Source organism: Chenopodium quinoa, unplaced genomic scaffold, assembly GCF_001683475.1.
Source record: "Chenopodium quinoa cultivar QQ74 unplaced genomic scaffold, ASM168347v1, whole genome shotgun sequence".
NCBI classification, from domain to species: domain Eukaryota; kingdom Viridiplantae; phylum Streptophyta; class Magnoliopsida; order Caryophyllales; family Amaranthaceae; genus Chenopodium; species Chenopodium quinoa.
The window spans coordinates 3,872,024-3,883,817 of NW_018743937.1; the positions used below are offsets into that span (position 1 = coordinate 3,872,024).

At 34.3% G+C, this 11,794-nt stretch overlaps 1 protein-coding gene across 1 annotated transcript; it reads left to right on the plus strand.

Annotated features, from left to right (window-relative positions):
- The first annotated feature begins 249 nt into the window (after window positions 1-249).
- On the plus strand, window positions 250-4,057 carry LOC110688746 (receptor protein-tyrosine kinase CEPR1-like). The gene is made up of 2 exons (XM_021865504.1): window positions 250-3,094; window positions 3,384-4,057. The coding sequence occupies exons 1-2, from the start codon at window positions 613-615 to the stop codon at window positions 3,776-3,778; spliced, it is 2,877 nt and encodes a 958-aa protein (XP_021721196.1). The 5' UTR covers window positions 250-612; the 3' UTR covers window positions 3,779-4,057.
- Window positions 4,058-11,794: the final 7,737 nt, after the last annotated feature.

Sequence of the window (11,794 nt, forward strand, 5' to 3'; positions counted from 1 at the left end):
ACAGAGAAACAGCTAAGGATTAAAGGAAATGCCGAAAAAAAGAGATATCAAGCAACTAGGAAAAAAATAATTAACCAAAGAATTGCCAATTATTGATTTTAAGAATTTATTCGAGCTTACTGCACAATAATTTAATCATTTCAAGCAGGATCTTTACATATAGAAAACAAGTAAACCTGTAAATAGAAAATAATGGTTCTAGGATGATATTTACAGTAAATATCAATTATCTGAAGGAAGATCAGCTTTTAATAGAGAATATATAGCGATCAAGTGGTCCTGATTGATCGAAACATGAAACAGTTTATTAAAAGTACGGTGCTGTTTATTCATACATTATATAGGCGTACATAATCTTATTCTCTACATATGTTAGTGGGTACAGCATAAAGCTTCTTTATGCTAAATATGTATCCTCTTTCTTTCTTCAGCAGTGATTAGTACCGGAAGAACCTTCTTTTTCCATCAAGTCTCATTACTGCTGCACCCAATTATCTCCTCAATCATGCTAGCTATATACATATTCTCTTCTCTGCTCCTTCAATCGCAACAACCATATTAGACAAACACCTCTCCTTTCTCCTCCCTAGTTTCATCCACCAAGGCCGAGTCATGGCTTTTCAATCTTTCCGTTTATCTTCTTTCATGTTATTTCTTTCGCTCCTTAACTGTGTCCATTCCACAAGTAATCAGCAGCCTCAATATTTTAACCTCATGAAAAACTCTCTCTCAGGTGGCGCTTTGTCTTACTGGAATGTCCAAGAAGGGAAGTCATATTGTAATTACACTGGAATCACCTGTAATATGCAAGGCCAAGTCACAAAGATCAATATTTCTGGCTGGTCACTCAAAGGTTCATTTCCATCGAATGTTTGCTCCTACCTGCCTGAGTTGCGTGTGCTGGATATCAGTAACAACTTTATTCAAGGCCCTTTTCCAGACGGCATCATCAACTGCTCTCTCTTGGAAGTGCTCAATATGAGTTCCTTATATCTCAGCGGCAAACTGCCAAATTTCTCTCGCATGAGATACCTTCGTGCCCTGGACTTATCATACAATTTATTCGATGGAGATTTCCCTATGTCCATCATGAACCTCACCAATCTTGAGATGATAAACTTCAACGAAAACAACAACCTTAACCGCTGGGAACTTCCAGAGAACATCACACGACTGACCAGGCTTAGGTCACTGGTCTTGTCAACATCCAAGCTTCAGGGTCTAATCTTACCGTCCTTAGGAAACATGTCTTCTCTTGTTGACCTTGAACTTAGTGGCAACTACCTTCATGGACAGATTCCACCCGAGCTAGGGAAGCTGAAGAATTTGAAGTCGCTCATGCTTTACTACAACGAGCTCACAGGTACCATTCCAGAAGAGTTGGGTAATCTAACAAAGCTGACAGATCTGGATATGTCAGTTAACAAATTGACAGGAAGAATACCAGATTCAATATGCCGCCTTCCCAAACTCCGGGGTTTACAGATTTACAACAACAGCCTCACGGGAGAGATTCCAACTTCCTTGGGGGACTCGAAGACTTTGAGCTTCCTATCTATCTACGACAACTTTCTGATAGGGGATGTTCCCAAAAACCTTGGGAAGTCGTCTGCTATGACTCTGTTAGACTTGTCAGAGAATCAACTGAGTGGTAAATTGCCACCAGAAATCTGCAGAGGAGGTAAACTCGTGTACTTTCTTGTACTATCTAATAAGTTTACTGGAGAAATACCTGAAACTTATGAAAAGTGCACATCACTAGTACGTTTTCGTGTTAGCAATAACCAGTTAAAGGGGTCAGTACCACAAAGACTTTTTGGTCTTCCCCATGTGGCAGTTATTGATTTAGCTTTTAATCAATTGACTGGTCCTATAAGCCCCTCGATTGGGAATGCCAAAAACCTATCAGAATTCTTTGCTCAGAGCAACCAAATATCAGGGGCTCTGCCTCCTGAAATCTCTGGAGCTGTAAGTTTAGTAAAAATAGATTTAAGCAACAACCTTTTGTCTGGCCCTATACCTACTGAAATTGGTAACCTTAAGAAGCTAAATCTCTTACTGCTACGAAGCAACAAGCTTAATTCTTCCATTCCAGATTCACTATCTGAGCTAAAATCACTTAATCTCCTTGACCTGTCAAACAACCAATTGACAGGGAAGCTTCCTCGGAGCCTATCTGAGATAATCCCCAATTCTGTCAACTTCTCAAATAATCATCTTTATGGTCCCATTCCTCTCTCCCTTATCAAAGAGGGTCTAGAAGACAGCTTCTTAGGAAATCCAGGGCTCTGTGTAACAACATACACAGACACATCAGATAGAAGCTTCCAACTTTGTCAACAGGCTTGCACCCAGAAGAGAGTGAATCTAATGTGGGTAATAGTGGCCTCGGTAATTCTTTTCTTCGTTGGTGCTATCTTGTTCTTTAAACGATGGTTAAGAAAAGGAAAATCATTGATAGGACATGATGAGACCATGTCATCATCTTTCTGCTCATATGATGTCAAAAGCTTCCATCGAATAAGCTTTAATCAGCGTGAAATCTTAGATGCCATGGTTGACGAGAACATAGTTGGTCATGGAGGATCAGGAACAGTGTATAGAATTGGGCTAAGCAGTGGAGAAATTGTGGCAGTAAAGAAGCTATGGAGTCGGAAAACAAAGGACAAGGTGCCTGACGACCAGCTCTTTCCAGATAAAGAGCTTGAGACAGAAGTTCAGACTCTGGGAAATATAAGGCACAAGAACATCGTGAAGCTGTACTGCTATTTGTCAAGTTTCGATTGTAGCTTGCTGGTTTATGAGTATATGCCTAATGGAAACCTCTGGGATGCCCTACACAAAGGGAAAATTCAATTGGATTGGCCAACTCGCCACCAAATTGCCTTAGGGGTTGCTCAAGGTTTAGCTTACCTGCATCATGATCTGCTGCCATCTATTGTACACAGGGACATCAAGTCATCCAATATTCTCCTTGGTGTTGATTTCCAGCCTAAGGTTGCAGACTTTGGTGTGGCTAAGGTCCTGCAAGCCAAGGGTGGAAAAGATTCAAGCAACACAGTTATTGCAGGCACTTATGGGTACATGGACCCTGGTAAGTTTCAGATGCTAATAGTCTCTATATGATGGAAAAAACGAAAGTCTCTAGTTTTCTCATCTAAAGTACTCACACATGCATATTCTGCTATATAATATATGTGATGTTGTTAAGATCCATCCAAAATTTATGCTGCATACAATAGTAATCAACTTGCATCAACATTAAGATTTCCAAAGTTAAGCTATAATACTGTATTTTACCAGATTTAGAACTGGTTGGGTCAAAATTTTATGGAAGAAATGCGTTATTTTAATTTTTTTTTTTAACTCTGATTGTCTTTCAGATTATGCAAATACATCCAAGGCAACAACAAAGTGTGATGTCTACAGCTTTGGAGTAGTGTTGATGGAACTCGTCACAGGGAAGAAGCCAGTGGAGGCAGAGTTTGGTGAAAACAAGAATATCATAAATTGGGTTACCACAAAGGCAGAAACCAAGGAAGGAGCTATGGAAGTCTTGGACAAACGTGTTTCAGGTTTGTTTAGGGATGATATGCTTCAAGTAATCTGCACAGCCATTCGATGTACAGCTAGGGCCCCAGCCCCACGCCCAACTATGAATGATATAGTGCAGTTCCTAGGTGAGATAGACCCATGCAGATTCGATTCTTGTAAATCGACATATAAGACCAAAGACACATTGAATTCCACAAAAATAAATAAAACATTTCAATTATGACCATACAGTAATTAATAGACATCTAAGGTGAAGCAATAGAGCATCTGTACAAAAAGCATCGTCTCACCAAGTGCACTAGGAGACCCTTCATGAGGAACAATTTGGCCCCTTTTGTTTCTTTTATGAAAAAAGTAGTAGGTAGATTCTATCTTTTCTTTTTTCCACCTTTCATCCAAGAACCCTTGTAAGATATGAGGAATGTAATCAATATAACTGCTTTATAACAAAGCAAGCATCTGCATTGCATAACCATAAAGGAAAATTAATTCTTAGCTTTTATTTTTCTGTTTTTTTCCTCTTTTTATCTTTTCTCTTTATTTTATGAGAGTGACAACAAGAGAAAAGGAAGCTTTTTTATGAAAAGAAAATGATCAAAGTGGGAACTTGAATTTAAACATACAATATAACACCAAACCCCAATATGGAGGGCCCAACTCAGCAATTAGTTATCCTGATTCAAGATGAAAGACCGATGGCTGATTGAAGAGCACCCTTGTTGCAATACAGGCCGTAAGGCGAAGCACAAACTGCAATAGAAAAGAATTTCATAGTATTATTTCTCCTTTACACTGGGAATTTAAAGCTATGTGTTGGGAAAAAAATAAAACAAAACAGTACACCACACAAAGTGTGACCAAGAGAGCCCACTAATCAACTTGGTTCACTAAATTAGTAGAATTAATTTAGTATTAAAAGTCAATCATCAAAATCTTGCATTCTTTAAAACAAATCTTTAATTATAGGTCCTTAAACAAATGGCTTGTGGAGATGTGTTACATTAGTTTCAGCTAGTGTTTGATCACTTTCCTCAGAACCTAAAAAACTTGTTAAATCTATATTTCACATTGCCTCAAGCCCGGCGGCTATGTGCATGCACACTTGTTAATTGAGAGTTTCAGTAGTCTGAGTGTACGCTGCATCAACTCCCACCCTTCACCACTATAGAACAGCAGAAAAACCAACTACTCCAGGATCATGGCATGGTGAAACATTGCAACAAACTACCATCATTTTATGATCTGTTTCTAAATAGCAGATAGTTAGCATATAACTTTATCACAGGTTTCAGGAAAAAGGATTTTACATGTTGGCTTGTCACCCAAGTGTTCAAGTGAATGCATAATGTAAGTTTTAACATTCTCCAACAAATAATAGCCAAAACTTAACCTCACAGACCTGGACTAGTACTTGATTTCCCAAATTAATCCTACATGACCTAGACCCGACCAGCCCCAAAAATCAGATAAGATGACATTGAACCGAACTGAAATTAATACAATCTGAATCAACCCAATCCAGAAGATCAATATGATCAATATTGATGGACTTGTTTAGGACTATTGAAAATCAATTGACCCAAATATGACCCAATTTGAATCGACTTGAACAGAACAGACTGACTTAAACAAAATTAAGCCAAACCGACACACATACGAACGACCCATTTCCACCTCTTTCTTAAAGTACCCTACGCTACCAATACAATAAGTGTAGCTACTAATATAAAAATATAACCAGTACATCACTAAAATGGTCCTGTAATGATTACCCATATTCAACCAATAAACCAAATCAACTAGAAAAGCAAAGATAAGTGCAAAGACTATATTAATTTACGACCAAAGAATAAGCATTACAATAGTCAAAATGAAGAAAGTAATTCAGCAATTCGATGATGGGCTTTGCCCTAAAAACAATTCATCAAACAATTGGTATTGGTATTCACAATGTAGTGAGTGTACTATACCCATTAGACCATTACCAATTTACCATGCCCATTTTATTGCAAGATTATTGAGCAGAAATAACGTCAAAACAGTAAGTTTATTAACATCTAAATGGATTAAGCAAACAAACAATACTAATACATACCGGGATCGATGCCCGGATTTGATGAGGTTCAGATGTACGCAATCTTATGGCCTATCCAACAAATTGGTAAAGAGAATGTTTCCAATAAACCCTTTGTTTTATATGCATATTACAAGAATCTAATCTCTGGCACAGCAACAAGAAAGATAGATATTAAAGAGCTTGAATATTTTTACAATTTGGGGAAAAATTCAATTGTTCAAATGTGCCCATGAACACCCACCTGACTACTCTAGATCAATGTAAAACTTCCTACTGTAGTATAAAAAAAATAGTAACAATTAAGTCAAGACTCAAGAGTACAAGATTGTACTACGATTTTACTAAATTGAAATTCAAAAAATTACGAATATTTTGATAATAAATAAATAAATAAATAAATAAGGGGGGTTGAGGATGACTCAGGCTATTAAAGGATTGGAAAAATCTATTAATATTTAATACTATATATATATATATATATATATATATATATATATATATATATATATATATATATATATATATATATATATATATATATATATATGGAGTACTAAAAGCAAATCCCACTTGTCATTGTCATTAATTTGTGGAAAAATTTTCATTATTTTTTTTCCAAAATATTTAAGTACACTGTTAGTTTGTTTGGTAAATGGCTTTTTATTGGCTTTTTTATTGGCTTTTGGCTTTTTCATTAGATCAAACATTCAAAATTTGTGTTTAGTAAATAACTTTTTTAGCCAGCTGAAAAACTGGCTTTTAAGCTAAAATGAAAAAAACTACTTAGAGTAGCTTTTAGCTTTTGGCTTTTGTATTTAAGCTTTTGGCTTTTGGTTACCTAAGTTACTAACAACATCCAACAACCAATTTTACCAAATATGTTTTTAGACTAATAAAAAGTCATACAACCAACAAAAAAATCAATACAAACAGCCAGTCAAACCAGCCAATCAAAACAACCAACAGCCTATTGCCAAACAAGGCCTATTTATACCTTATATATTTTCTTTCCATTTTGACGATCATGTTTCATATATACCCAAATGAAATATTTTTGAATATCTTTAATAAATTTAATATTTTGTAATATTGTTGTTAAAAATCTTCAACAAATAGTACATGGGATTGTAACCTAGTTACTAATAAGGCATTATCTTTTTCACCTTTCAAAAAAAAAATAAAAAAAAAATAAAAAACATTTTTTAAGTTATGGGTCATAAGGAACCAATAAAAAATGTTGATTATTAAATAATAATCAATGTGTGGGATTATTATCCACCAACCAACCGAATGTGGAATTATTATAATCAATTTTTCCATTTTAATCAGACAAAATTGGTCTCGATACCTTGAAATATAGTTTAGGTATACCCACCACCCCGAACTTGGACTACTTCATGAACACCATCAACTATTGACTGGGGGTGCAACTAGAGCTATCAAAGGTTGACCCGACCCGAAATACCGACCATAACCCAACTATTAACCAACCCATCTTAACCCGAAAAAATGTTAACCCAAACCCGACCTGAAACCAACCCTAAACCCGAGTTGATCCGAGTATGTGAGACCCGAACCTGAACATGAACCAACCTGGAGATGACCCGACCTGAATGAAACCCGTAAATTATTGACCTGAACCGAATCCGACTTGAACTGAAATTGACCCAAACCCGTTTTAACCCGTCAAAACCCGAATTTAACCCGACTTGTTACTAACCCGACCTGAAATCAACCTTACCCGTTCCAAACCCGACCCGAAATCAACCCGGCTTGTTATTGACCCGACCCGAATTTTACCCACCTATTACTAACCCGACCTAAAAATTCAACCTGATTTGTTACTTACCCGACTTGTAATCAACACGACCTATTATTGACCCGACCTAAATTCAACCCAAATTATTCCTGACCCGATTTCAAATCACCTTAAATGAAATTTAGACCACCCTATTATTACTGATCAAAGCAATTTGTTTAGGGAGACCAAGTCGGTCCAGACCAGCAAAAGAAAGGAATATCATCCCCAAATTTAAAAGTTAAATATAGTGTTGTATGGTTAAAGGAGATAATTATCTTCCTAAATTATAAACTATAGTTCCCTAGTATGTTGCCATATATATTATAGTCAAAGGAAATAATTAGCTTGATAAAAATAATAATTATCTATTTCTTGAACACAAATATGACACGACTTGGAAATGACCAGACCTGATTATAACCTGCAAATTATTGACTTGAACATAACCCGACTTGAACCCGAGAATGAACCGACTTGGAAATTAAATAACCCAACCTGATTATAACCCGCAAATTATTGACTTGAACATAACCCGACTTGAACCCGAGAATGACCCGACTTAGAAATTAAATGACCCAACCTGATTATAACCCGCAAATTATTGACTTCAACCAAACCAGACTTGAACCCGAGAATGACCCGACTTGAAAATGACCCGACCTAATTATAATCCGCAAATTATTGACTTGAACCGAACTCAACTCAAACCCGAGAATGACCCGACCCGATTCTAACCCGCAAATTATTGACTTGAACCAAACCTGACTTGAACCCGAGAATTTCCCTAATCCTTTTAACCCGTAAAAACCCGAATTAAACCTGACTTATTGTTCATCTGACTCAAATATAACCCGACTCAAATGTAACCCGACCTGTTACTAACCCGATCCAAACCCATTAAGATGTATGACCCGACGTGGCCCGACCCAAGTATGACCCAACCCAAACCCGACTCACATAGGTTACGTTATTAACCCGAATTGACCCGACCCGAGTTGACCCGACCCGTTTACCCGAATTGACAGCTCTAGGTGCAACCAACCTAACTGACCTTCAACACAATGATTTTTTTTATTGTCTTAATGTTTTACGTATTTTTTAAAAAACAAAAATAAAATAAAGTGACGGAAAGAATTTAATTACTAGCCAGTCTCGTTAACAAACACGAGATGTATACACCAATTACAAAAGAGAAACTAAGCTATAATCTATCTATCTATCTATACTATACTAAAAGAGAAGCGTCTCAATGTAAGCCTGACAAGTGTTGCTATATGATTCGCTATCTTATATTATTTTTTATATTTTTTTTAATGTTTATACTTTCGTATAAAAACAAGAATATTTTAAGTATGTTATTCTAAATGACTACATAAAAAAATTTATGGAAAAAAAATGTAATATCACATTTAATTAGTAAAGTCTAGCATAGTGATGATAATGGTAAATGGTCAGAGCATGATTTTATTAGTAATATTATGGTAGCGTTGCACCCGTGCATAAATATACTTCCTTAATTAGTAAACTAATATGCCTCTTCTTATAGTTACATATTTCTTAATTCTGTTAGAAGTTTACATCCTTAATTCTATTAGTACTATTATGGTAACATTGTGATATCGTGTATATCTATACTTCCTTAATTACTAAAACCTTAATGCAATTTCATATCTTATTTGTAAAGTCTAAGTCTATAAATATTATGATAACATGATACATGCACTATATAAATAATGATTTACATAAATTAGTCAAACATAATATTGTCACATATTTCGTATAAAAAATGGCAAAAAAAAAATATTTAACATGTAAAATCAAATCATAATATTCAAATAATAAAATAAGATACAATATTTTTATTGTATTATCATCTATATAATACGTTAGGTTAATATAAATAATAGTCATTGTTATATAAGGGTCTGTTCACATTTACTTAATTTCAATTCAGTTCAGCTCCAATCAGTTCAGTTCAGTTCCAATCAGTTCAGACAGTTTTTAATTTCCCTCTCTCATAAAATATTCATTTCAGCTCAGTTCAGTTCAGTTCAAATCCAATCAATTCAGTTCAATTCAGCTCATCTCAACTTAGTTCAGTAAATGTTACAATTTTCATTTTAAGGTCATATCATTTAAGCCCTGTTCATTTCACCTTGTTTTTGCTAAACTGAAATTATTTTTACGGAACAAAAATTATTTTTGCTGAACTTAAACTATTTTTACTGAACTGAAATTATTTTTACAGATTTTCTATTATATTTCTTCTTTAAGTTTATTGATTTTTACCGAACTGAAATTATTTGTAATATAATGAATTGAAATTAATTTTACTGAATTGAAATTATTTTTACTGAATATTATTTTTTTAAGGTGAAGTGAACAGAGCCTTATACATGTTAATATTGTTATTGATTATGGCATGCACTATGATATCTGACCTCACCCCTCTTAAAAAATCATGGAGAAAAAAAATATGAATTGTGAGGCTATATTCCAATCTAAATATTTCAATCCAAATAAATTAGCTCACTTGAGTCAAATCAATTTTAGTTGATGGAAAGGTATACCATAATAGTTTCAAAATAATTTATGTCTTTAAATTTTCATATTTTCTTACTCATGTAATGCTCATATTCAAAATTTAAATAATTTAATATGTAATTTTATGAGTTTTATAACAATCATAGTTACATTATAAGAATACATGTCCGTAAAGAAATGCATTACATACATGATTGGTTAGTTGATAAATTATGGGCCTGTGTCACATTTTCTAAAGCGATTGGAGCTGAACTGAACTAAACTGAACTGAACTGCAATTAAGCTGAAGTGAACATGCACTATGTATTTTATTCTTATAATTTCAATAATTATTTTTTTAATCATATAAAGTTTATTAATAACCACATCTATATATTTGTGTTGTATATTCAATTATCAGTTGTTGATTAGTTATATGAATATGATGTAATAGTTTTTGACACAATGCTTAGCTTAGATAATTGTAAAATATAACGGTGAATAAGATATAAGACTATTATTGTAATGTGTTTGTATATTTAGTGAATGTGACGGGTAAAATAGGTTTTAGATTGTATAGATACTGAACATATTATATGACAAGTAAATTTTAGTATTTCTTCTACTGTTCGTTTATAGTTATGTGCGGATGGTATGACAAGTAGCTCGATGTTTTCCTCTACTTCTCTTATATATTTATGTGAGGCAAGATAATTAATTTATTTTTCAATTATAATAAATTACATTATAAAAAATAATAGGGAATAAAAGAAAAGAATTGCAAATGACATAAAATACTATTCAAATCACATCTTTTATTATTTATTTACATATCGGCCATTATTGCAACTGAACAAAATTTTAATAATTAATTGTTAGAGAAAATAAGCCCTTTATTACTAATTGAATTATCTTATGATTTTTTTTTCCTACGGGATCAATCATGCTTTTGTTAAAAAAAATAATGATTTGATTTATAAACTGTGCAATGCACGGGCACTATATTAGTTAAGGAGCTAATTATACAACTAAACATATATACCTAACTAATCCCCTCAGCAGTCGCAACGAGAGGTTGTCAAATAATGAGACTGTCCCTAAAATCTTCATAAAGAACCAAGGGAGGACCCTTTTGAGAAGGGACATGTGAAGACACGTATTTTTCCACAAGCAACCTTTTTGTGAATATAATGGATGTACATCTCTATATGTGCGATGGTGTTGAACCGAATTTTCAGAGATAAATCACACTAATATTATCACAATAGACCAAGATGCAAGACATGATTCAGAGTAGCCTAAATATAGCGCACAATGCGCTTGAATGATAGCATGTTCTCTTCTCAAGGGTCTTTTACCAGTTGCACCATATAAGTAATTTTTGGCCTCGTAAATAATGTAAGATACTGAAGAGCCCAAGCTAGACTTCAATAGTGAGAAGGGTCGGCATTAGTATCTACCAATGTAAGAGATGAATTGCAAGAAGACATACATGTTGTAATACCCCGTAATTTTGAGCTAAGGTTTTACGCGCATGTAGACACTTACTTTTGGCCTCTTGTCCCGAAAGGAAGTGCAATGATGTTACAAAAATCCGTTCTTCATGTTAGATCAAAGTTGAAGTGTTTATGGACTACGAAAAAACATTATGAAGTAAGTTAAAACCCATATTTGAGACCAAGTTATCTTAGAGCCTTGTCTATTACTAATTACGCCTAAAACATGTTCATACATGTTTAAACTTGATTAATAACGGACCTAAATGCGTCAAATGCAATGATTGGATCCAATGGAACCTACATTGTTGAAAACCGAGCCAAACAGATAAACCAACCATT